Raw genomic sequence first — 25,001 nt, 5'->3', positions numbered from 1 at the left:
TAGGAGGTTAGATAGTGAGAGAGAGGGAGGTATCGCACCACTCTCATCTCTCCCAACTTATCCTTCAAAAGAATGGCTCCACGTGTGAGAATGTTCATGGCGCAGTTCAAGAATGTGAAAACAATGGGAGAGCAAAGGAAGAAGATATGAAACTTTCCTGTTGCCCACATTGTCAGGCTAGAATGAATGTAGCATGGGTTACTATCCTATTTATTCTTGTTTCAATTTACAATTTATCTTTTTTTCTTCAGCCTTCGCTTGCTAGTGCCTTTCGTTTCTCTTTCTCGGCGAGGAACTTCCTGAGTCGGGATCGATTTTCTGCTGCAGCTTCCACACTTTCATACCTTTCCTGAGGCTGCACCTTATCTTTCAGTAATGGTGATGTTCGTGGTGCAATGATCTAAAACAACTACATTATGAAAACCTCAAAAGAAATGAAAATCCATAGGCGATAGAATGTCAATCAACTAAAGTACACGAATCTTCTTCTAGACACTGGGGCTGCATCAGAACTTTTATAGTCGTCAGTACTTATGTTTGCGCTGGGAAGCGACGCTAACCTATGCACTTTTTTTGCTTGGATTTGAACGGACGGTGACATGTACTACACGATTCTTTTCGATCATTGCAAAATCTCTTCAACCTCCACACATTCTAATGGCATTTCCAAGAACGTGCATGAAAATCACCTTATTATTTATAATTGCGTAAGCTATTCCAATATTAATAAAGTCCACCGCTCCTTGGAACCTCTTCCAATACCATCCCAAAAACCCTAGTAGTGCTGTAGTGCGATCCTAAACAGAGTAGAGCCGATTTCTGCGACATAATGGGAATCTTAAAAGACCACCATACTATAGATAAGGAAAATGTGTCACAGCGAATTTTGTAGCATAGATTACGCAGCGCCATTTCATCACCTGAAAAAGTGAAAATCTGCTAGGACAATGGACCTGTAGAAATACTACTAAATGTTCGAAATCAAATTCTAGTGAGGAAAATAAAGCTGACAGTGACTTTAACCTAAGCTCTGAGCGTGAATAAGGGCGACAACAGGGCCAGTGAACAAGCCAAAAAGCAAAAATCGACCCTAAAAGAAATAGATTAGAATACTCTTTAAGCGTATTATTAAAATGCAACAGAGCAAGCACTTTCCGCTCTATACGTCATTTTATTCACTATTCACTTGTGAGTTATGGTATTCTGATTCTTATCAGGGATTTTTTTGGAAAGAACTGAGTATTATGAGTTGTAGTGCTGGAACAGAATTCAATTCACCTGCAACTTTCTGCAGGTAGCCCTGATGATCTTGTGAGAGTTAGGAGTCGTGTTCTCTGGTTTTAACTGACGATGCAGATACCATCGGTATATTGGATGCGCGACACAACCTCCTTAAATGAGGATCGTCGTTTATATAGTACCAAAGTAAGGAAAACTTAAGCTCACAGTGATGCAGCAATATAGCTTACCTAGAATACTCGTGAGCTCAGCACCTTTGAAAAAACCATAAATTGCATATTCAGCATATGGTCGAGGAATATCAGCTAGAACTTCAGGAGTATTAGCAATGTAGATGAATTGTGAAAAGTTGTGGAACCATGACTCCAGTCCAAGCATGAAATCTGTAATTGGTTATTTTTCATTGTTCCCTGATCTCTACATTATTCACGATTCAGAATGAATCACAAAGAAAATACCAACCAATTTTTTATCTAATTTAAAAACCTGATGTGAAATTACACAGAGTTCTGTGATGGGACACTAAAAGCAACTAGCGAATTATGTTCAGAGATCTCGTGGATCAAGGCAGGAAACAGGAACATAACTGTGATAAATACTTTCACTCGATGCTAAAATTGTGAACTAAAATCCACTTCGCAGAACTAACAGAAAATAGAGTCTCACTTCGCAGAGGGGAAGAGCTAGTCGTTTTTCAAAAAGGGTTGGACTGACTGCGGACAAATGCTTAGCGAATGAATAAACAGAGATAACTATTTGCCCGACCCTCCGGACTTGTGATGCTAGAGAAAAGTGCGGAAGTATTTTTTTAGCTTGCGTAGTAAAAACTTCACTATATCTCCAGCAGAACAAGAGAATATAACAACCATCGCGTAGTAAAGTATAGGAAGGTAAGTAACATGAAGAAATCATTGATTTTAAATACTGAAAGCGGTTCGAGAACTTCTGATCTGATGAAGTGGGCGTCGGCTGAGAAGTTCCCAATCGATACCGAAACATTCCAACCCAAGCAGCCGTTAGTCTGATTTTCTGAGAGAACCTCACATCTTACCATCGTTCTGACCACATTTTTTTTTCGCATTCTGCGTCTCTAATTTTCGATTCTACTGTGCAATTTATTTGGAACATAGACAAATGGATTCGGGATTCAGACCTCTTCGATTACAGAGCACAAGCAAGTGTACGCAGATGCATAGCATTTATTTTACATATACCATCTTCAACAACACATGTTTGGGTTGCACAGTAATAACAAACGTAACAACAAGTAACAAAATATGTTCAACGAAAACAGCTGGAAGTACAACGTGAAACGCTGAACTGAACAATTTTAAGATTTCTATGAATAAAAAAATGAACGAAAGAAAACCTAGGGTGGAAGAACTGTTTTTTTAGCAAGCTTTTATTAGCTGCTGCTCGCTGATGTCTGACCCAGAGCTTTTCTCAATCGATACTGTTCACGCTTAGACAAAACACGAGAGATCGCCTTCTTTCGTGCTTTGATGTTCTTCTCTCGTTTCGCTTCAAATTCCGCTATCTAAAATCATGGATAATATAATAATAATTAGGCCTAATAAGCAGATTGGTTAAGAAATCATTTGCAAATGATTCGAAGTGTTTCAGCGCTAAAGTGAAACAAATCACCAAAACTTACCTCCTTAGCCTTCTCCGTCATATGTTTCTCACGCGCGGCTTCGCTCTTTTTAACAATATCTCTGAAATAATTCAAATGAAAGAGATAGAGAAAATTGTTGTAACATGAATATGGAACATACTTGTTGATAACCCTAAGCATATCCATCATCCGCTTTCTCTTTGATTCTTCAGGCTCTAAGATCAAAGCAGTATTCCGAGCTATTAAACTTTCCTTCTTCTGAAAACCAATAATATGTGGTTGAAAGGGCGATAAGCTACAGCTGCCCAAATGAACGATATCCCATCCTACATCATTCGATTTCTCCTCATAAGTTGGCTTGAGCACAAATGGAAGACTCTGTTGCAATTTGTACGGAATGTGAAGAGGTGCAGATTCCAATTCTTCACGCTCTATTGGCTGAGAAAAAAACAGTGGATCGCCGATATATCCAAACTCTCAGTTCTTACTTCTCTCCAAATAACCCTACCTTATAAAGAGAGTCCTCTCTTTGTTCCGGCTTAACACCGAGCTCATGGCGGATTTTGCCAACTGTGCGCATTCCAACCCATGGCTCTCCAGGAGGTAAAAGATGATCAATAACAGGAGCATAGAACCGAGGAATAGGGACAGAAATCCACGTACGCAAGAACACGATGTCTGCGAATAATTTATATCTCCCGAAGAGCTTGTAGGAGAAAGAAAACGAGTGTTTTGTGGTTCATCTTTTAGCTATTATTCGCTGTTTCGTGTGAGAACCGATGAGAAGCAAAGAGTGTGTGCACACACATACACGCCCACATAGTGGGGAATCTTTGAATCATAGAGAGTATACAAATCGTGAACCACAAGGCATACCTCTCATTAAAATTTTGTCTTCAAAAGTTGCCCTAAATGTCCCCGCAGGTTCGCGCAATCCTTTCTTAATTTGCCCCCGAATTCCAGACACTGTTCTGATAGCAGCCCCTTCAAACTTGGCCACTTCCATTTGTGAGTTGAACATTCCCTAAAATGAAAGCAACGTGGTCTCTCACAAAGTTCCGTACTGAGCTGGAAATTAAAAATAAACTAATGACCTTTATGAAAGCCGAATTCTTAAACACTTTCTCTGGTGTCCCAACAAGCTTCAATTTTTTGCTAACTTGGGTGGCTTTTTCAAGATTTAATACAACGCCAGTGGCAACAATTCGATATCCAGGCTGAAATATGAAATATGATAGTGCGGTTGTAAGGCTAAATTCAGCAACTAATGTGTACAGTTCTGTCTGCAACTGATTGTACAGCAACAAATCCTGTGTTTTGCGGGACAATAGGACCCCAAAAGTGACCATGACAGTGCATATGTTCAGGGGTGTATTTTAAGAACCGTTGTCGCATATTATGATCCTAAAATTAATATACACTACATCAAAACCAAGTAAATTGCTAAACTACAGATTTTTACAAAATTTCGGATATTTGGAATAAGTACTATTAGTACCTGTATGGAGTACACGGCAACGCTTTGAAATCTTCGCCAGCCACAGCTAATTATCAATGGATCGCGTGACTTCAGATTCCTCTCAAACCATCGATGCCTTTTTATTCGGACCTAATATGACTAGGAAATAAAACACTATCGAAGTAGCCTTACATACAATCTATTCATTCTATACATGTTTATACGTATGCAGAAGGGTCTAGTATTTGTATACTGCTACTAATATTTCTATATACTTATATACTAATACTAATTTTTTAGAGTCAGTTGTGTCGCAGTAGGTTAGAGATCCATAGTAACTTCACGGTTCGGAACCGTTCTAATGCTGACCAAGCTTTTCATCCCTCCGGAGTTGATAAATTATTATCGGATTTGTGGGGGTGGATAAAAACACTTTTACTTGATCTTCGGCTGGACCCGCAAGTCATTTTATAGGCAAACACGCGTTCAAAAACCTCAACGCTTACGAATTTCAATAAAACGCCTTGGTGCATCCCAAGTGGTTTCGTAGGCTAGTGAATTTATCCTTTCACTAAAATTGGCATACTGCTAACGCTAGAGCTTATGACATAATAGCGAAAGTCTTCATCAGATATGATATGTGAAATACGCCTCTTCTCGTTAATGCGAACCAAGTTGCCCCATAAAAAGTGTAACCTAAACGGGACAGTAAGACATGTTTGTTTTTCTTTCACAATTAAAAGGAGCATACCGTGAGATTGACTATGTTGGAGCTCTTCAAGAAAATATAGAGTTAGGCGTGTATATTACGAGTACGAGCGTGTTCACGCTCAATTCTTCCTAATCGTCTCGAAAAGGCATGAAAAAAACCTACTTTTGGCTACACCAGTTGCGAAAGCCTTACTTAATCTTGTGGTGACCTACTGCACACAAAATTGAACAAACAAACAAAGTACCTGAACGATCCCCATATTTTGTTCTCCAGCTAAGAGACCACCAATAATATACGGAGAAGTGGGATCGAAGTTCTGTATAAATTCGCAAGGAATATCTTCTAATTCGACACGAACATAACGTCCTGCTCGAAAACCTACAACAACACCATAACAATCAACGAGGAACGAATTTCGCCAAACTAAGACGGTGCTAAGTCAACCTTCAAGTTGTTCCCGTTCACTTTCGTCCATTCCTTCAAATAAACTTTTGTTTAACTGAGCCTGTTCCTCCATCTCGTTCTGAATCCTTCAAGAATAATAGGACCTAATAATCGTCAAGATGATGTGATTTATCTAACGTTTTTGGTGATCAGAAAGAGCAGGAATAGGCAAAACTGAAAATTCTACAAATTCTATATATACGATGATTCATCAGGACAAACCTTTAAACTGTTGTAATGTTTACATGACTCATCATAATCATCATTGAACCGCTGCTTCAGCTTTATTTTTTCTTCTGCTCTCCTCTCACGTGCTGCCGCTTCGGCTTGCTCCACAGCGGAATTCTTCATCTCCATATCTGAGCCCAAAATTCGTAGATTTCTAATTAAACACGAACACACAAATTATGAGTGGAACTCCGTAGGACTTGCAGTAGTGAAAGAAGTTACCACCTTCTACTCCATGCTTGTCATCAAAATCTTCCATTTCTACATCCATATTATCTGTAATACAACCAAATAAGTTCTGTGTATGAGAAATAAATAAGAACTGTGTGATCAGTAACAGGGATGAAAAGAGAAGCAAGACCAAATAGCTAACAAATTCTTACAAGAAACACAATCCTACCAAAAGAATTCCAAAAATATATTAGATTTATGCCGCTACGTTGTTAACGGCAGCATGAAATTGACAATGTTGGAATCTCCTAACCAAAAGGTAGGTGTCGAGGGAGCGTAGATCACGAGTACAAATGTGATCACGCCCAGTTCACTTTAACTTTTCTAAAAAACGACATGAAAAATCGGCGATAGAATTCTCCTACAAAGCGTCTGATAAGTACCACATCTGCCATCCCAGGGGTAGGCACCGCGTTTGCCAACGAATGGACAACCGATGAGCCACTAAAGGCGTCTCTTTCGCTTGCGGACAAACGCCGTCCGTATGCTTAGATTCGCTGATGTGGCAGGTTACTGGGTGCCTGGTAGGAAAAATTTACCCCAAAGTTGTTTCCTACACAGATTTTTCAGAAGAACTAGAGATCATTGAGCGCGGTAGCTCCCACAATCGTGAACTACACCCCTAATCTTATCTTTTCGTGGATCCTGACATCGCTAATTTTAGTAGTATGTACCCTTTAAGCGAAGATATTCGGAAACCACGGTGATATTTCGAAAGTATGTAACTCGCGCACCCTTTAACTCCTTTTCTTCTTCATCATCTTCGGTCCACGCACCCGTCACAAAGCAGTTTCTTATAGACGTCCTTGCATCTTCGTCAGTCCAGTCAGGAACGTCATAAGAGGTTGAAGCGCATTCGCGCCACGAGAAACAATCTTCCTGAATTAACACAATGATTGATCAAAGACAGAGCAACAACTACAACAAGTAAACAAATTGGGCGTGAACTAACTTGCTCTAAGAGAGGTTTCATACTTGATTTTCTAACTTTGAACAAACTATCAAAGATCTGTTCTTCATTTACAGCGAGTTCCACATCCTCTGCAACAGACCAAAGAAATGATAAACCAGAAAAATAGTAAAGGAAAGTTAACACATAGATAGAGTACCCAGTAGCAAACACATGAAAAAAGCTGTTTCGGTTTCTTTTCCTAGTGAATATGGAAACGTACAACTGCTTATAGATCAATGTCAAACGTGCCTCAACTCAAACATAACAAAAAATGTCAATTCTATAGGATAAGTGTGAATGTTGAAGTAAGAATGTTAAAGGAGATAGGATAAAGAAGTCACTAACCTTCACCGTAGATGATGCTCATCCAGTTTAGCCTTGTTTGCTGTTTTGGGTTGAATTGTTCAAAGCTTTTACGAGCCAATCCTCCCCAGTCATCAATAGCTCTCTTAGCTCGAGATCCAGTGCAACTGCCTTTAGACTCCTCATAGTCGATTTTCTTCAAGAATCAAGTCTTATGAAACCAGAATTAAGTGAAATATTTTAATTTCCTCAATATCTACTCACTTCATAATCACTGTCAGAGTCGAAATTAAATTCTTTGTCATCGTCATCACTATCAAACTGATCTCGAGAGCTATGTTGTGAACATGAACTTTTGTTGTCTGATTGATCCTCTTCACCTTCAGATTCCATTGATTCTTCGCTGCCATCCTTAATTTGAACCACACCAAATGGTGTAAAAACAACTGGAATCATGTGTTCTCACCTCATCATTGTCCTCAATAGGGATAGAATTTCCCAATAACTTCAGTTTCGCTCCACTCATTTTTCCATCGATAGTCGATTTGACATTTTCCAAGGCCTCTACCAGTTCATGACGTTTGCTCTAATCCATTCCTTAGTGACACTCTAGTTTCTCACATCGCAATATCAGTAAAATACCTCCATGTTTTTGTGTGCTTTTGACTCAATATAAATAGCATCTTTGTCGTAAACAATACCACCAAGTCCTGAGAAAGGGGCATATACCATACGTTCCTGCAAAGAGGGACACCCGTTACCAAGCGTAAGAAGCCAATTCAAAAATCTGAACCGCAACCGCACTACAGTACAAAAAACTATTTAAAAAATTTGTATGCAAATAGAAATATATCAAACTTGTTGATTGAGTGCTCTTCGCTTCTCTTGCTCTGGAAGAGGACATGGGTCGGGAATGCTGCTAACCTTAAAAGTTATCATTGTGTTGGAAACACTAAACAAAAAACCGTACACCCCGGCTAAGAATAAAGATCTGTTCAGAGAAATAATCTGAGGAACCTTCGAAATGAAAAACTAGAACTAACGTTTTTCACGCGAAGATCACCAACACCGGGAATATGAATAGCAGACTGGTTTTTGAAGTGAGCTCCGTGCACCCAGCCATAAAGGCAGACTGTTCTATCCGCATTAGGATCTGCTCGCAAAACCTATAAAAGGAGACAGAATAGGATGGTAGGAAAATAACACAGACAGGTTCAGGTTAATTTCGAGATAAAACAAGCAGCAAAGTATAATGCTGAGTTGAACTTCAAATATTGAGAAACCTCAGCGTCGGTTATATCTTCGTAGCGGTCACACAACATGTAAGGATGTGCTTCTCTCCAAACAAGGGGACGGAACTTGATAACCGATATAAAGCGCACTAAATTGTGTAATTCGTTCTTCTTGTATTCGTTGTGGATTACTCCAGTAAGGTAGAACAACTTGGCACCCTGAAGAATCATTTCAGTATCACGAATTACTAAAAAAAACTGTTGTCACCATAGGTGCGATAGGGAGGAGCCGGATCCTCCTCAAGGGAAGGGAGTCTAGCCCTTGCGGTGCAACTCAAGTGATGAGTATCTCTTTGTCAACCATCCAAAAATGAAGGGGTCCTTTCTCCAACCGTCCAAAAGTGAAAGGGGTCGGAGGACCGGCTCCGACTATGGCATGTACAATTGTCATTAAGCAGGGGCGGTAATCTTGCGCATGGATGACGAGAACACACAATTTTCCTTCGAATACTACTTGGCATTCTTGGTACTCTTCTTGATGAGGTTCGAGAGCATTGTATTGATGTTTATGGTACATTACAAAGATAGAGGATAAAGTTACTGGCGTATCAATTCACTTGGCATCATAGATGCGAAAGCCGGAGCCGGTGCTCCGACCCTTTCACTTTTGGACGGTTGGTGAAAGTAGCCCCTTCACTTTTGTACGTTTGGCGGAACGACTCCTCTCACTTTGGGAAGGTTGGCGAAGTTCGGCTCCTCCTTATCGCACCTATGCTTGGGATGCGCCAACGCGTCTAACTGTAAGTCGTAATCATTGGGGTTCTGGAACGCGTGTTGGCCTACAATGACCAATTTATCAACCCCGGAGGGACAAAAGGTTACATACGCCCCGTATCCTTTACATGGAACATTATTTCAAAAATATACATTTTGCTGATCTGCCAGTCAAGGATGAGAAAGAAAAGAAAAAAAATCTACCAAACAAAGGTTTTCACTGAATGGTAAATCATGGTAAATCAACTCAATACTGAACCGCATAAACAAAGAACGCGTTTGTTCGTGAACTAAGCAACCAAGCAAGGATCGGAACCATACAGCGCCAAAATAAAACTAGAAAAAGTACCTGATAAATTTCTGTCCAGAACCTGTGTTTCATTATCTTCTTGGTTTTGTTCACCTGAAAAAAGGTAGAAAGTTTCTTCGCCACTGTACAGCGATTAGTATAGTTATGGGATGGTAAGGCAAGCAAAGCTACAGTAATTCGTGAAAAGAATAGCAAACCTTTCCCATTCCTTTTAAGCAATCCAAATGGTTGAGAACCCCAAGAATACGTGGCATGCCATGAACTTGACAGATATTAAGGAACTCGAATGTTTCCATTTCAAAGCCGTAGGAAGCATCTACCATAAGCAAAACCTAAATCGCTAAAGAATGAGACAAACCATAGTTGTAACTACCTTACAAATTGTAATGGTTACGAAGGAAAGCAAAACAAAACCAGACACAAACCAAATCAGCTGTTTTTGCCATGTCGATCATATGATTGATGTCGTTTTTTACTTCAATAAATTGTACTCTACGTTTCTTCCCGGTCACAATGGTGACAGGACCTGAAACGCTGCTTGAATATCAGGAAAAAATTTGAAAATGTGATCAAAAGAGAAACAAACCTTTCAGTTCTTGGAAGCCACTTTTCAAATAATACTTTACAAGACCACGTAAAAGAGTAGTTTTGCCGACCTGCAATAAACACCAAAGAGTGGAAATAATACGTCGCTTATTAAAGATGCAACTACAGTGTGAAATCATACCTTGCTGGGCCCTATAATCGCCACAATAATTGGAGGTGGAAGAACAGGTTTTCGGTCCATGTACAGAACATGCTTTTTCCGTTCGTTTATGTCTGCTGCTCTAAGCAATTAAAAACAAAAAATTCAGCATAATTTGAAACTTGAAAAGAAATTGAGCGAGAAAATAAGAAGACTGACACACCTTCTGATGGCTTTCTCGGCAGCGACAGCAGATTTGAATGTGAATGCTTTCGCATTGTTACCTTTTACTTTATTCTTCTCCTTAATCTTTGTGGCCTTTCCTCCAGTTCGATGACCTAGAGATCCATATATAAATAAATAAATATATAAATGTTGGCGACAAAGCAAAAATGGCAGCTCTCGCCGCTTAGTGAACGAACTTCGGTGTTCCTTGTTCTTCTGTGTTTCGAATGCTCCCGGCGGAGCCATTTCGAATTTGAAGCGACGAGTGAGTTTCTGCAAAAATCGAAAGTGAGTACCACCATTCCTGATTGCACGAGCGGAGGCGGCAAAAAGTCTTGGGTTAACATTTCTAGTTCTTTGTCATTGTTTGTCGGGCACGTTATTTCCCCACGTTTTTCGTTGTCTACGTTTTTTTTGCGTCTCATTAAAAATTTCTGATCCGAGGCTATCCAATGATCTAAGCTATAAGAGCATATGGGAAACCGTTGACATTTATTTGCAGGAAAGATATTACTCACTTCTGGAAAATTCGAACCAACAAGTCTGAACCATTAGTGAATTTTTGTCCTTAAAAAACTGTGAGTGTTAAATTTTAGTATCACATCAATACAATGGGCAATTACTTATAAAAAAAATGAACGGTGCACCCGCAACATCTACTTTAGGGGTCCTATTGTCTCTTTTCTTTTTGAATGTTACACCAACGGCTCAATTATATTCTGAGACATGCTTCATTCACAAAAGAGATCTATTTTGTTCTATTTCATCTCCCGAACTAGGAATCCACCATCAAACCCATGCACTGTCGACCCAATAGAGCCGTCTTAAAGAAATTGAAGGAATGAGACAAAAATCACCAAAATAGAGAAGATAGTTTAAAACAGCCGATATAACGACATGTTCTGGTGAGACGTGAGATGAGTAGGATGTGTATTTCCACAGGGAACCACAATCTTTACGTCTGGCTCCGTCCGGACTACTGTAGAACCGCGATGTCGCGTTGATGCGGGTTCCATGCGTCTGTGATTACGCCAGAATATGCGTGTCACATGTGTTTCCTCCCGATTTTTTTTCGAAAAAATGTTTTTGAGCCAGGGATGCTGCTCTCGTTGTTCTTATGCACATTATCACTTAGTTCAAATCTTAAAGATTTCCTCTCCTAGACGCGTACACAATGGAGTTGGATGTGCAGCTGAGTTCGAGCACCAGTGCTGCTCTCAGATCTTTGGAGGTCGTCGGTAAACCAACTGATGCCGGGAGGTTAGACGTAGACTTTCGTGTTATCCTTCTTCCACTGGCTTTCTTTATTTTAGGATTGGAGCTTCCGCAAAAAACTCGCCACATGTTTCGAGTTCATCAGAGTCATCTGTTCATGCTGCGAGTTAGTCATTCATAAGCTTTACGATCATTTATTGTTATTTTTTCATTAAGACTATACTTTGTACAAAGATCCAGACCGTACCTGGTGCATAGAATCGATCAGGTCCAGATCAAATCAATCGGTCTTGTGGCGCAGCTGCTACTAAGCAGACGTGTAATTACATAAGCCTTAGAAACCTGGCCGACAGCGTCATTTATGCAGAGTGACGTCACCACACAGTTTCCTTTTGCATAGTAAAACTCACTTCAAGAGAATGTGTTTTTTATTGAGTGTAGGAGAATATGCGACAAAAGAGCTAGAAAGTTTGCCATTATCTTGGAAATCACGTTTTTGGAAGATTTCGATGAACATTCCTCTTTTCTAATGTTTCTGTTAAATCTGGCAGTTGTGGTCACGTATTTTTAAAGCTAATTCGGCTGTTTGAGAGGGCGGGGTTGCAATAGGACTAACTACTGACGATTGAGAGTCTTTGAAATGTTTGAGAACATTCTGAGAAAGCTCCCACCATTAGTTGCTCTTCTAAATCGAGAACTCTTCATATTCTTATTCCGTATTTCTTAAGGGAGGAAACGACAAGATACCCGGCGTTCGTCCTCAAATTCGGCTTCATCTTCCAAACGCGCAGCCGGTGTTCAAGTAGAGGACGACAATAAGTTTGTCTTAGTATCTCTTTCTTTTCATGAGGGTATTTTGTCTTTCAGTGGTTTATTTTGGTCCCGGTATTAGGTAGAGAAGGGCAGAGCTGGAGAAATTTCCGAAATTTGTTTATTTATTAAAACTAAATCTTGCATTCTTGGATGTTGGGAGCACTGAAACTGCAGTAGAATCATTTCAGCGGTATGCCGCAACTTTAGTAATTGAAGCCAAAATGATTCTCAGCCTCAAGAATTTCGGCAAACTGATTTTTGTCTCATTCCTTCAATTTCTTTAAGACGGCTCTATTGGATCGACAGTGCATGGGTTTGATGGTGGATTCCTAGTTCGGGAGATGAAATAGAACAAAATAGATCTCTTTTGTGAATGAAGCATGCCTCAAAATACAATTGAGCCGTTGGTGTAACATTCAAAAAGAAAAGAGACAATAAGACCTCTAAAGTAGATGTTGCGGGTGCACCGTTCATTTTTTTTTTTTGTAAGTAATTGCCCATTGTATTGATGTGTTACTACAAACTTGTTCTAATTTACTTTCCTCACATGAAACGATGATCAGAACGAAGTCTTAAAAGATTCTGTCACCATATACAGTTCCATTAATGTGCATTCTCATGAAACATCTGTAGATCTACGGCGTCACAAAAACGCAGGCGTAAATCTCGCCAGCTTCCACACGAAGGCCAAGAATATGCTGGTTCTTCGTTGTTCACAATGCCATCTTCTTCTACTCGAGCTCGCCATCTAACATCTCGCAGGTGAACCTATCTTTGAAAGGAAAAAATCATTCTATGTTCAATACGTTTTTAAGATATTCCCCATCGCCAGATTCTCGTCCAGGGGCAAAGTTGAAGAACTTAATGACCAAACTTAAGGTTAAGGAAACGTCAGGAAGGAAAAGATCAGTATGTTTTTCGTTGTACCATTGAAGATCATATTTATTATTGTGCAATGACTCATGTAGTTTGATCAATGAGACTTGGAATCTGCTGTATTAATTTCTCACATAGGATCGTGCTAGTATTTCTTCAAAACAAGAAGACCAGGGTAATGTACAATGAACTTGATCTTCGGGTGAAAAGTGCTTATACCAACAGTTGTTTATTTGTTGTTTAAGGACTTTTCTCTGGCCAGATTATCGAAAGAGTACGACCTCTCGTCAAGTATAATTCTTGGAAGTTTGCAATGTGATCCTGTAAATTTCGATTTCCGAGTTGAGACGGAGGATACTGGCATTGCTATCGCACCAGAACATCCACGAATCGTGGTTCCGATTTCTCTAACAAACGTTCAGCCTGCATCTTCAACCACGCCGGTGAGGTCTCACAAATGTTGTCATTTTTATTGATTTCTTATAGAATTCCTGCTTTTGTTTTTTGTTTTTCCATAAACACCCTTCCAGAACTCCAACCATCCATGCAAAACATTTAAGGAATCGGCTGTGAAAGAGGAAGCCCTTAGCGTAAAATCATCAGACGGTACGTTTCTGCTAAGATTTGCGGCACTTCTACACGTCCTAACAATCTTTTTAGATGAAGGCGACGATGTTGATGATGAACCTACGGAGCCAGTTGTACGAATGGCAGACATCGGAGCGGCCCCGTTTACCCCTACTCCTATGTTACCGCTTCCTGCTCCCTTAACTGCAAAACCAATGAGAAGATTTAAACCATCAGCTCCGGTAATAAAAGTAAGACAGAAATTGCTTCCTAAAACACTTTCAGGAAGTACAAGTAAATTATCATCCTTTGCAGCTACCTAGACGAAGAACATTTGATTTTGCAAACAGAGTTGATGTTTCTGAACGATCATCTTTAACATCTACGAGTTCTGCTGATGACACTTCCAAAACAAGAGAGGTATTCCATTATTATTCTTTAGTGCAGATATCTTACCTTATTTCTTCAATCTCTTTATTTTATTGTTCTCCTCTTTGCATGGGATATTTTTTAAACGTCAGATATGAAGCTTAAACGTACCCTTTCATTCCATCAGTTACTCATGTTTCTTAATTTATCAACAACTACTGTTCTCTTACATTGTTTGATTCCATCTTCTTGTCCATGTTGTTTTTCTTGCTTTATTTTTTTAAATCAATTTTATTTTTGTTGATTATTGTATTTTATTCATATCCTCGGCTGCAGTTCTTTCTATAGGTTCGTAGACGAAGACGAACAGTTGATGATTTAGAGAGCACTGACAGCTCTTTCTCTGTAGTACCGACTCCTGAGGAACATCTACCCATACCCTTGAAGGTAATTGTATTGCAATGTCGTTGTTCTTCCTGCCTCTCTGAATACAATGGATTTTTGTGTTTCTTTCTGATGTGGTCCAGAAGATGTGAAAAGAAGCGAACATATGACTTTTCATTTAATCCTTGTTTTCAGCGCAGGAAGCGGCGTACAGTGGTAACAGTGATAGAGAACGTTCACACGCCGTTGGCCGAATCAGTGAGCTTGGAGCAAAGCTGCTCTCAGCTTGATGTGGTGAGGACTCATTGGAACTAATTCCAATTCTATTCACTTACACTCTTTTACCCTTAGTCACAAACAAAATTCAAGAAATCTCACTTATAGGCTTCAAAAGAAAACAAGTCAGAGAACAGCACATCTCAAAGTACTTCTGTCGAAACAAGGCGAAAATCAAGGCACATTTCGAGGGAAAAACGCAGGAACTCCAATGGTCGTCAAGATGGTAGGAGGGTTATTTTTTAATGGTCTATTCTTCATTTGATTTTCATTTGTTTAGAGTCGTCGTCGAAGAACGAAGAGTTGGTTGCAAAACGGCCAAGACGACTTTCTGCTGGCAAAACAATCAACTTTTTAGCTGATGCCAATGTAATAGCTGGCTTTCTTATTTTGCTCTATCTTTGTGAAAATTCCTTCGACTCATGTTTTAGGTAGTCAAAACTAGAGGATCTTCAGTTGGGACGAGATCCAAGGCCAAACCGGTCGCAGTTGCAGTACTTTTTCTCCTTTTGGTGGTCGTCCAATCCCGTCGAATAGTTTGCTTTTAGGAAATGTTGTGCTCAAATTCGGAGGATGCTTCTAATCGCAGTAAGGAATCGGACTCAACAGAAACATGTGAAGTCGTTCCACCACGCCCGGCCCCGAATGTCTCAAAGGATATGTTACCCAATGAGGTGAAGCCGGATCTTCCGCAAGTACTTGATGAACCTAAGAGGACTGAAAAGGATTCGCAAGAAAGTCCTGAACACAATGCTGGATCCGGATTAAGGTACGCATTTTGAGCAGCGCAAGCTGCGGGAGATATGTTTTTTTGCTTTTCCTTTAACATTCTTCTTAATTGAAATTAATATGGATCCTTGGCTGCAGTGCAAATGCGACACTTATTACTGAGGATAGAGCAAAGGAGGGCAAAAACATTTTGTGTGAATCCAAATCAACAGCTTCTGAAGAAAAGTAAGTCTACTTGAGATGAACTGATTCCCTTCAATACTCCCTCATCACGAATAATTAAAGGAAGCACGCCACGAATCTGGGATAGTACGGATTTCAGGTGGAGTATTCGTATACGGTCGTAGATTATTAGAGACCGGAGTGGTTCCGCTCATTTCTCCCTGAATCACTGCAAGCAGCAGGTCCCTGAATGCTCTTTTGTACGATGCCTTCTATTGCAGTGCGCCACCGTTGCACGCGTAGCGTCCCTTACTGCCTATCGGGGCAGTCCGAATTGATTTTCGACGAATCGAAGGGCGGAGGCGGCGTAGGGGGTGTGGCGTTGCAATAGATGGCGTCGTACAAAACAGCGTTCTGGAGGCGGCTGTTTGCAGAGATGCAGGGAGAGATGAGCAGAACCACCCCCGTCTCCATTATCTACGACCTCGTGCACGGATACTCCACACTCTACTGAAATCCGCACCACCTCAGATTCGTGGTATGCTGCCTTTAAGGAGTCAGTCTTGTTGTTTCTCCTCAAAAGATTTTTCATTTTTCCAGATTCAAGCCACACTCCGTTCATCTCAAAACAACTGAAGATGGAAAAGCTAGGATTTTGGCGGGCAGCGCAGAAGGTTCATCTTCACTGTGTTCATCTAGAAAATCTTCGTCGCTGTTGAACATCCGGAGGTTTGTGATACAAATATTTGCAAAATTTTTAGAACTGTAGTATTCATGTTGTATGTTTAAGGTCATCGCGTAACCACACTCTGACTGAGAAAATGCGGGATTTGGAGCACCAAGGAAAACATAGCGGTTCATCTACCCCCACTACTAGCAGACCTGTGGATCCTAATTCTGCGTTAGGGATCCTACAGAGGGTGTCAAGGTAACTGTCAGGTTCAGCTATTTGGATTAGTTTGAGCGTTGCATCATTCTAGTTTCGTTTTGCTGTCTTTTTTTTTACTATATCAGAACCCGATGTCATACATCGCAAATTGAGCTCAAAGGCGGCGTATCACGAAATAGATGGTGATCTCACTGCGGATAGATATAGGTAGTGATGTAGTTCTCGAATATGGGCATGTAAACAATAAGTGGTGGAACGACGGCAATATGCAACTCTCGAAGTTGGTAAGCTTCTGGTTATTTGTGCCACAGCAGAAGATTAAAAAATTACTTTGTTTGCCAACGTAGGACAGTGACGGAATTTTTCTCATAATATTGTAGATCAAGCTGATCGTAGAGGGGGTCGCTGCGAGGCTGTTCTTTCGTCCTTTTTGTGGATTATTAGGCGGAATTGCGCGTGATCACGCCCATATTTGTGAACTACATCTCGACCCTATCTGCTTGTGCAGTGATCCCAAAACTGTCAATTTTGGGATGTGCTGCTTTTAAGCGCGGCATTAAGCTGTCGCTGCTGAAAACTTCCCTAATAGGGTATCTTTCTATAAGTTACTATGTAAATGGCGGAGTGAGAACTGATGGAGCACGATTTAAAGAAGAGTCACTGAGTTCTATTGACCCTGCGTTTTTAAAGAATCTTCCCTTGAAGGTGAAATTCTTCTTGATATGTGAAATAAATGTCTTTTTCTAGGTTCAGTCGTCCTATCAGATCTCCTTCTCCGCAACCTCTTCAAACTGTTCTTCCTCGTAGTAGAAGAAGAAATCTTGGGTCAACAGATCAACAACAATCCCAGACTTCCAATGTCGAACAACCACCACATTCTGATGGTGCCTCCTGACTTTTTTTTCTAGGATAGTTAACTCTTATTTTTGAAATTGCAGAAAATGCATCATTGGAATGTGAGGACAGGAATAGTGACCAACCATTTGTGTTGGATAAAACTACTGGAACTGTTGCGAAAGGTACTGAAATAGAGGTTACGTTAAGCTCCTGTGACTCCACTAAGCCTGGTACCCTCGATGAAAAAGAATCGGCAACTCCATCATCGCCAGCATGTTCGAAGGTGATCTGGTCTTCCTTGAAAAAAATCTATGCAGTTTTTTCTTCTAAACTAAATTCTGAAACAAGACGAAAAAAGTGGCTGGTTCAGGTAACTTCCGCAAACGAAGAAGTGGAACTACCAACCCCAGGTTAGTGTAGCGTTTTTACGTGGTTTTGCAATTTGTTTTCATCAACGTGGAATTTCAGCAGGTCGCTCCTCTCGACTCGTTAAACCTTGCTTCCGTTTTGCGAACGAAGATTTCGTCTCCCCTTTGAGAAAGAGAAGAGGGAGCAAGTCGGCAGCAGTTGAAATAACGGTATTCAGCTTTTTCTAGGATTTGTTATTGTGTAGAAGAGTTGGTTAATGTCAAGTTCTGAACAATGGCGTTTAAATTGTAGCGTTTTTAGACTGGAAAAGGGAAGGATACGCTAACTGTGGACAGTCCACAGACGGATACGATTGAATCACCTAACGATGAGCCTAAACCGAGCAACGTTGTGGACGCTACTCATCGACCTGTAGACCATTCTTTAAATGCGGCTCCTCTAAAGACATCACCTAAACCTGCAACTTTTGGGATTCCCGTTCATACAATGGAGACAAGAAGGTGAGCTCTGTACTGGTGTACATATGTTCATGGATGTGTACATAAACACATACATTATATTACATGTATACTTAATTTATACTTATGCCTAAAAATAATCTTTTAGGCGATCGATAGGAAAGAAAGCAAGGCCAATAAAAATCAAGCTTAGACTTGGCAACTTCCCTCGAGTTATAGCTGTGAATCCTGGTAACGAAACTAAAACGGATGTGTCAGAAACTCCAAAGGTTTGTGTTCAAGTAAATCTACGTATTTGATAACTAGTTTTGTGAGCTGTAGACATTCAACATGGGTCTTTGTTGGACGTCACGTCTCTCCCTTTTTCAAAGCTTAGATTATTTTCCAGTACAAAAGTTTGCTCCTCAGTATTTTTTCCTTATCGGAATAACTATTTAGCCTGCGGTTTCTGAACCTCCAGTGATAAAGAAACCTGCTAAGAAGTACAATTCGCCTTGGTCGCGATACATACCATCAGTGAAACCTGTTCTTGGTAATATCTACTACAGTGACGGTAAGTACGACTTTTGAAAAGGAGCGCTTAGATCTAGCTGAACAATTTAACTATGTAGGAACAGTGGAAAAGCTCGGTGTTTCTGTTAATGCTGTAATGGATCGGTTGTTAGCTGAGGTGTGCCAAGACGGCATTACCAGGCATTCAGCTATTGTAAACAAGCGAGAGAAAAGGAAGAGGTTTGTCATTTTTGAAGAATAAAACTTCAGCAATTATTAAACACAAAGGGAACATTTATAGAAACATTGAGAAGGCACGCGAACGTGTTGCACGTTTGAAAGAAGAAAAGACTGCTAGAGAAGCTCAAGGATGGGTGACGAAGCAAGCAAAAAACACCTATCCCAGTCCCATGTGTGATAGCTTTTTTAAAGAATTTTATTCGCTCATATACGTTGTGGAATTAATGAATTTCTAACACCAACTTTTGTGCTTGTTTCCCGCTAAACTATATCCACATTTTTCTACTGCTTCACTCCTTTCTATGGCCTAGTTGCACTGACCACTCTTTAATAGAACTGACGAAGAATGCAAATTTTTGTGTTCCAGAGAGGGCTCTCCTGATTCAAATGAGTTGGCTCCACGAGTTCGTGGTAATATACTGCAAAAAGACTTTCTCTATCCATCATTGAAGCGCGGGACGAAAGCAGAGAAGAGGAAGGTGAGCTCTTCAAATTTAGTATTAGGAAGGAAAAAAAACGAAAAAATGATCGCGCATGAGTCTTGATTTGTGTTTAAACATATGATTTTAAAACTGTATTGTTTTACTGATTTACTCATCAGTCAACACTTGTCCTGATTTGATGCTCCTTCTAGCCATTGGAAAGAACTCCACTGAACAAATCTTGACTTTTCAAGAACTGACAAATCATCACCGAGTTTTTTCTTTGATGCAGTTGCTTTTATTTTCCTAATTTCGTAATTGGACGTGAGACAGGACAAATCAACTTGCAATCTAGAATGATGAATTGCGACGCGCAAGGTCTCGTAGAGTCATGAGTCAGTTGGCAGGATCAGCTCTCGAAGAGAAGGATATATTGCACACTGGACGACGGGGTTCTGCTCCAAGTAAAGATGGTGCTCATACCAGCTTTCGAAAATCTATTTAAAAAAAAGATTTTTATTTGATATAGATCCTGCAAACGTTGGTAGACTCCGAGAGCCGTCTCCGTTTGATCCGGAGAAGCAAGAAAGGCTACGACTGGATGCAGAAGAACGCGAAAGACAGAAACGGCTCACTATGCCGGTTCGTCGCTTGAAAACGGCTATTCGTACTTGTTGCTTCCTTCACTAAGATCTTCTCATTTGTAGATTTCCTTCAACACTTTCCTTTCTTCTAAGACGTCCGTTCTTGTTGCGCAGCCACTGCTGCAGCCTCAGCGGGTTAACGATCGAGCTGCAGTTGCTGATCATTTTTATCGTGAGTTGCTCTGTGAGAACACTTCGACAGGTGAACCAGTGGAGGACTCGTAAGTTTCTTCTATTTTTTTCTGCGAACTTTTTCTAAACTTATTATTTAAGTAGATATTCAGAATTAAAATGCTGAACTGCAGGTGGACTGAATTCGACATGGATATCGAAGATTGTTTGGATGTAACAACTATTGAGGCTGTGCATATTCCTAAGTTCGATGATTACGTAGCTCCACCAGAGTTAGATGAAACTGCCGAGCCTGTAGCAGCTAAAGTTGAACAGATGCTTTTGAGACCCAGTCTCTATGCTGAGGAAGATGGGATAGCGTATCTATATGAAAGGTGGGAATAGGAAATACTTTGTTAAACATCGAACCAAAATTTGATTCAATTCGAACATTTGTTCCTCCAATGACTACGCCAACAACCTTTTGCTAGCACATAACTTGTAGCTAGAACACTACAATGTTGTTTTATCGTTGTGATAAGGTTTCGCTCTCCCTTTGACACTTTTTTTCTATTTCTGCGGAATGACTTGCTGAAGTAATGGACTGTAGTGTCTAGACTTATTAACAGCAGTAGTAGCTTTTTCAATTCGACTCCTGCGCATTTGATCCTCATGTTGTCTTTTTCATGTGTCACTACAAGAACTTCGTTGCAGAGCCCTGGAACAACCAGAGCTACGTCGTAATCTTCTAAGTATGGCTATTGATTGTATTTCTGCACTGCATGTTGCCCGTTTATCTGCTTGTGGCCGTGAAGCAGCAGTTATTGTGTATAACACAGTTACACATCAAGCAAGTAAGATGCGCGATGTCATTTGCATGTTTAACAAGGTAAGGATATTGTTTGAAGAAACATGTGTTAACTTAAGGCTAAACATTACTTCGCTTCATCTCATTCAATTTGTTAATCCTATCTAGGATCGCGAAGAAGCTGTCTTCTGGATGCACCGTTATTTGATAGAAATGTTGCCAGTTGAATTGTTAGCTTCATATCTATTTCTACTGCGACATACAAGACTTCTGGTTTGTATTTCATTAGCTTTTCTTTCCTATTTGGTCATTCTAACCTGTTCTTGTTCGACAAAAGATAAATGTTGTTTTCAGAACTGTCAGGTGAAATCAATTGTACGAAGCACCCAGAATGAGTGTACTCCTTGGCCTGAGGTTACACGAATTATTGGAAGATATGTGGAAGAGAATGTGGTTGAACCAGATGCGGCTGACTTGGACCGAACAATTGCTGTGGGTAGTTCATGAATTGCAATCTCTCCTCTGTCCTTCTTTTCGCTTTTAGTACGATTTATTGTTGGCCCTTTGAGCACCAAAGTAACTATCTCTATTCGTTCAAATTGGTTATCTATGGTCTCTTTGATGCGTTTGTGCTTTGTTTTGTAGATTTGATATTTTAGAGCCTATTTTCCGTCTATTTCAAAAGTTCGTATATATTTTTCTAATTTCTACAGATCAGAGAAACTGTAATAAATATATGGATTCTGTCCTATTAAAAGAGAATGGTTCTTGGTGGTTCCTTCTTTACCAGTGTTATTTGCAGCCGGCTTCACATTCCGATGTGATATTTGTGCTAGTGGCACCGAACATTTCTGTTGGAGATTTTTCTGTTAGAGATCGCTTCCACGATCCTGTATTCAAGTACGGTTTTCATGTCCCCTTTTGTCTAGGAAAGGAAAGCAAAATATTCTTGTGTACTCAGCGAAAAAGTTGGATTCCAGATGGCTTCGCGATATTGGCCACCCAGCTTCTTCGATTGTCAGGATCAAAATAGACGAAACATATTCTACAGCCATAAGTGAAATGGTCTACTCAGCTGTAAACTTGATCTCACGCGTGGTAAGCGGTTTGCAAGTTAACGCTAATGTCGAGGTGTACATAATGCAATACCTAAAATTTCTTATTAAGGTAACGAAGACAGTCAGGGAACATAGACAAAAGCGCGTTGTTCTAGTTGGTTGGGGAACAACGTGCTGCTTTAATCATATGGTGAGCATTTGATTCCATTAGTTGGTGACTTTTCCTATAAGAAACATCCTCTAAACACTTTTTCCAGGTTTTAAGTTCAGTTCCTGGTGTCTCAGCTGTAATAGATCTTGCATTCCCTGTATTATCACTAGATGGGCCACGCGGGGTAAGATCTTGATACCATTTTTTCAACTGTCCATTATTGAACTACTTTTCTAGCGAGCTTTATTTACTTTTTAAAAGTCATAGGAATAATAGTTTCTAATATGTAGGAGCCGGATGACGATATTTTGCTCACATATTGTCCATCACTTTTTGTTGTTGGTTCGCAGGCCTGCGACTACCATCCTGGTGCAATGAAAATGATGAGGTCAAGCATGATTAGTAAGTCCTCTGCCATAACATGATTGCTGTTTTATTTTCGGAATGAGTGCCTGATTTTGAAGAGTATTTTGTGTCTACTCCTTTCAATTTGTTCATAACTATTTTTCATTTGCAGTGCCATCAGGCCTTGTTGTCATTGGTCATGCTAACAACAATCTGCTCGTTTCTTGTGCTACTCTGTCACGTCTCCGTATTACTCAACGTGTTATCAGCCGATGCATAGTGGTACGATGGAGTGATTTTGTTGAACTTGCAAGCCTAAATTAGTTGGTTTGTATTATCCAGGAGCAAATTTCTGATTTTCTTGGAATGGAGTGGACTAAGCGCGAACGCTCACGTTTAGTGCCTATGACATTGAACGATACTTTCAAGGTTGATCTCATGCAGCTGAAGATTGAGTAAGTGAGCTGGAGGCTAGGAATGGCTTTTTCATTTACGCACATGTTTTCAGCGAGAAAGCAGCTCAGGCGAGTCGCAAGCCGAAGGATGATTCCCTAATTCGAAAGAAGAAATTGTAAGTCTTTTTGTTCGTACACAGAGAAGGTAGCTGATTTCTATCACTTTGCAACATATGCAACTTTTTCTCGAAGTGTAAGAATGCGACAAAGAGCTTGCGGACTCTCCTTGTCGAATACTCATATGTTTGCATTATTTGCCAGCTTTTCCTGTTGTACTCGTTTACTTAGATCTGGAACTCCTCTGCAGTCTCCGGTTCCTCGCGAAGCTTCACCTTCTCCTCTTCCAATTTCGCAATTGGAAAGCGTTCGGTCAAACTTCCAAACACTTCTGAAAAAGTAGGATGCAAATCTCCTAATAAATTCTTCTAGAAGCTTTTCGCTTGTAGCTTCTGTTATTTGAAACTATATCGACTCAAATGTTACTCTATTCGTAAACACATTTAGGGCTGGTACAGAGGAACGACTGCTGTCAAGTGCATTCAAGGAACCCCGTTTACCAGTGAAACCAAGTTTGTTGTCAAACCATTTTTGTGCCGATTGTACACATGGTACACTTATTGATGTAATTTTTAGCGTCTAGAATGACCTCACCAGTGCCTCGCACCGATTCCCCAAATCTCTTGGATCCGGCTTCCATTTCGTTGATTTAAATGAATAATTCAGTAATTTCAGCTATCTGTTGCCTGCCTCTTAGATGACCTTGTTTCCTTGCCTACTTTGTCTTCTTTTAACTTGTTAATTGAATACATTAATCGACTGTAAGTGAAACTTTTGGGCAGAGTGAATAAGATATCTGTACTGAGCTTTAGCACTAAGCAGTAGTACAATATCTCGTTTTCACTTCTTTCCTATAGAATATTTTTCCTATAGAATGACGATTTGTTGCGTAGGCTTGTTTGTGTGCTTGTTCTTTGTTTTCATGTATCACCATCAGTTATTTGTAGCTTTAAATGCTCAGTGCTAAAGTCCCCGGTTTTTTTTTTCTTGAAATTTATTCATGTTGAGAACTGGTTTGCGATTCCAAGTAGCGATTTATTCCATGATATTTCATCTGTAAAGTAACCTTACCACTTTACAGTTCTCATTGTTATAGTAAGTGTGTGATGTGTTTTTCATCAGTTATTATGAAATTCCCAGTTTTCTTATAACTTCTTCGAAAAATGAATCTACCAAGAGATTTGTGAGACTTTTATGAATGGATACTTTGATATATAAGCTCCACCGGCAATACATAGTCCAAGGCTGGATTAAGTTTTAGTGGGGTCAAGATCGAGCACGCACGCAAATGCGTACGCGGCTTCTCTCGAGGCGCTTCGGTGGAGCTGGCACAGCACATCGCTGCAGTTTGCGAAGGTCCCACTTTGTTAGAACTGCTTCCTCCACTACGCCGTTTTGAGCACGTACGCAACTGCACCGGAACTAGCGATTCATGTCGTTTTGATACGACTATACGGTTGATCTTCATCTCTCGATTACGATAAATCGCGGCTGCAGATTACAGGGGATGTACTTTTTTCTTGGCATGAGATGAATTTATAACTGGATCGATCGATTAGAACCAGCTAATATATGTGTAGTGTAGTTGTTTATGCACGTACTAGCGAATCTGCGTAGTAGGGTCAAAACGACGTGAAGCACGGTGAAATTGCGTAAGCGGCTGCGCTGGAGGCGGTGTGATGCAACTGCACTGCAGTTCATGTCGTTTTGACTCTAGTATACCTCTGCCGCAGCACTTCTCAATCCTAAGATTTGGAGTTGTTTTGGATTTCAGATTTGGCAGTCACAATTGCAAGCAGATGTGGACAAAAAGTGGATCCGAAAAGCCGGGATCTTCATAGAAATACAATTTAGAGTTTGGAAAT

The 25,001-nt window shown here is 40.2% G+C and overlaps 2 protein-coding genes across 5 annotated transcripts; one reads left to right on the top strand and one right to left on the bottom strand.

Annotated features, from left to right (window-relative positions):
• Positions 1 to 247: 247 nt before the first annotated feature.
• RB195_013843 (uncharacterized protein) lies at positions 248 to 10,655 on the bottom strand (the record flags this gene model as incomplete). Of its 3 annotated transcripts, XM_064203839.1 has the most annotated exons (35): positions 248 to 400; positions 690 to 797; positions 856 to 920; positions 1,024 to 1,090; positions 1,279 to 1,391; positions 1,470 to 1,622; positions 2,671 to 2,776; positions 2,894 to 2,954; positions 3,015 to 3,112; positions 3,185 to 3,292; positions 3,363 to 3,532; positions 3,731 to 3,878; positions 3,949 to 4,071; positions 4,130 to 4,258; positions 4,353 to 4,463; positions 5,270 to 5,403; positions 5,470 to 5,548; positions 5,692 to 5,828; positions 5,923 to 5,973; positions 6,663 to 6,807; positions 6,881 to 6,969; positions 7,226 to 7,379; positions 7,448 to 7,594; positions 7,650 to 7,769; positions 7,826 to 7,921; positions 8,042 to 8,107; positions 8,227 to 8,349; positions 8,467 to 8,634; positions 9,539 to 9,592; positions 9,697 to 9,831; positions 9,925 to 10,025; positions 10,086 to 10,155; positions 10,227 to 10,326; positions 10,408 to 10,522; positions 10,607 to 10,655. In XM_064203839.1, 35 exons carry the CDS (start codon positions 10,653 to 10,655, stop codon positions 248 to 250), a joined length of 3,846 nt encoding a protein of 1,281 aa, XP_064059719.1. The 3 variants fall into 3 exon arrangements, with proteins under 3 accessions (XP_064059719.1, XP_013304596.2, XP_064059720.1); XM_064203838.1 differs by lacking the exons at positions 248 to 400; positions 690 to 797; positions 856 to 920; ... (1 more) ...; positions 1,279 to 1,391; positions 1,470 to 1,622 and having other exon boundaries at positions 2,645 to 2,776; XM_013449142.2 differs by lacking the exons at positions 2,671 to 2,776; positions 2,894 to 2,954; positions 3,015 to 3,112; ... (24 more) ...; positions 10,408 to 10,522; positions 10,607 to 10,655 and having other exon boundaries at positions 1,470 to 1,617.
• A 928-nt stretch (positions 10,656 to 11,583) lies between these two features.
• On the top strand, positions 11,584 to 23,789 carry RB195_013842 (uncharacterized protein; the record flags this gene model as incomplete). Of its 2 annotated transcripts, none has more annotated exons than XM_064203837.1 (46): positions 11,584 to 11,669; positions 11,723 to 11,790; positions 12,353 to 12,443; positions 13,071 to 13,199; positions 13,253 to 13,346; positions 13,559 to 13,756; positions 13,844 to 13,919; positions 13,974 to 14,131; positions 14,196 to 14,300; positions 14,598 to 14,696; positions 14,829 to 14,927; positions 15,018 to 15,135; positions 15,190 to 15,278; positions 15,341 to 15,403; positions 15,458 to 15,678; positions 15,777 to 15,863; positions 16,401 to 16,529; positions 16,591 to 16,728; positions 17,437 to 17,573; positions 17,628 to 17,809; positions 17,897 to 17,936; positions 17,995 to 18,104; positions 18,196 to 18,395; positions 18,502 to 18,622; positions 18,792 to 18,906; positions 18,965 to 19,085; positions 19,147 to 19,257; positions 19,453 to 19,564; positions 19,863 to 19,971; positions 20,037 to 20,149; positions 20,215 to 20,372; positions 20,457 to 20,657; positions 20,977 to 21,151; positions 21,239 to 21,343; positions 21,425 to 21,562; positions 21,873 to 21,970; positions 22,051 to 22,168; positions 22,238 to 22,318; positions 22,386 to 22,463; positions 22,570 to 22,681; positions 22,797 to 22,906; positions 22,967 to 23,079; positions 23,133 to 23,195; positions 23,368 to 23,475; positions 23,584 to 23,648; positions 23,713 to 23,789. In XM_064203837.1, 46 exons carry the CDS (start codon positions 11,584 to 11,586, stop codon positions 23,787 to 23,789), a joined length of 5,319 nt encoding a protein of 1,772 aa, XP_064059717.1. The 2 variants fall into 2 exon arrangements, with proteins under 2 accessions (XP_064059717.1, XP_064059718.1); XM_064203836.1 differs by having other exon boundaries at positions 19,863 to 19,980.
• Positions 23,790 to 25,001: the final 1,212 nt, after the last annotated feature.

The sequence above is a fragment of the Necator americanus genome, chromosome V (genome assembly GCF_031761385.1).
Source record: "Necator americanus strain Aroian chromosome V, whole genome shotgun sequence".
Taxonomy (NCBI): Eukaryota; Metazoa; Nematoda; class Chromadorea; order Rhabditida; family Ancylostomatidae; genus Necator; species Necator americanus.
The sequence above is the reverse complement of the archived record's forward strand: the minus strand, read 5'-3'. Positions and strand labels throughout refer to the sequence as shown.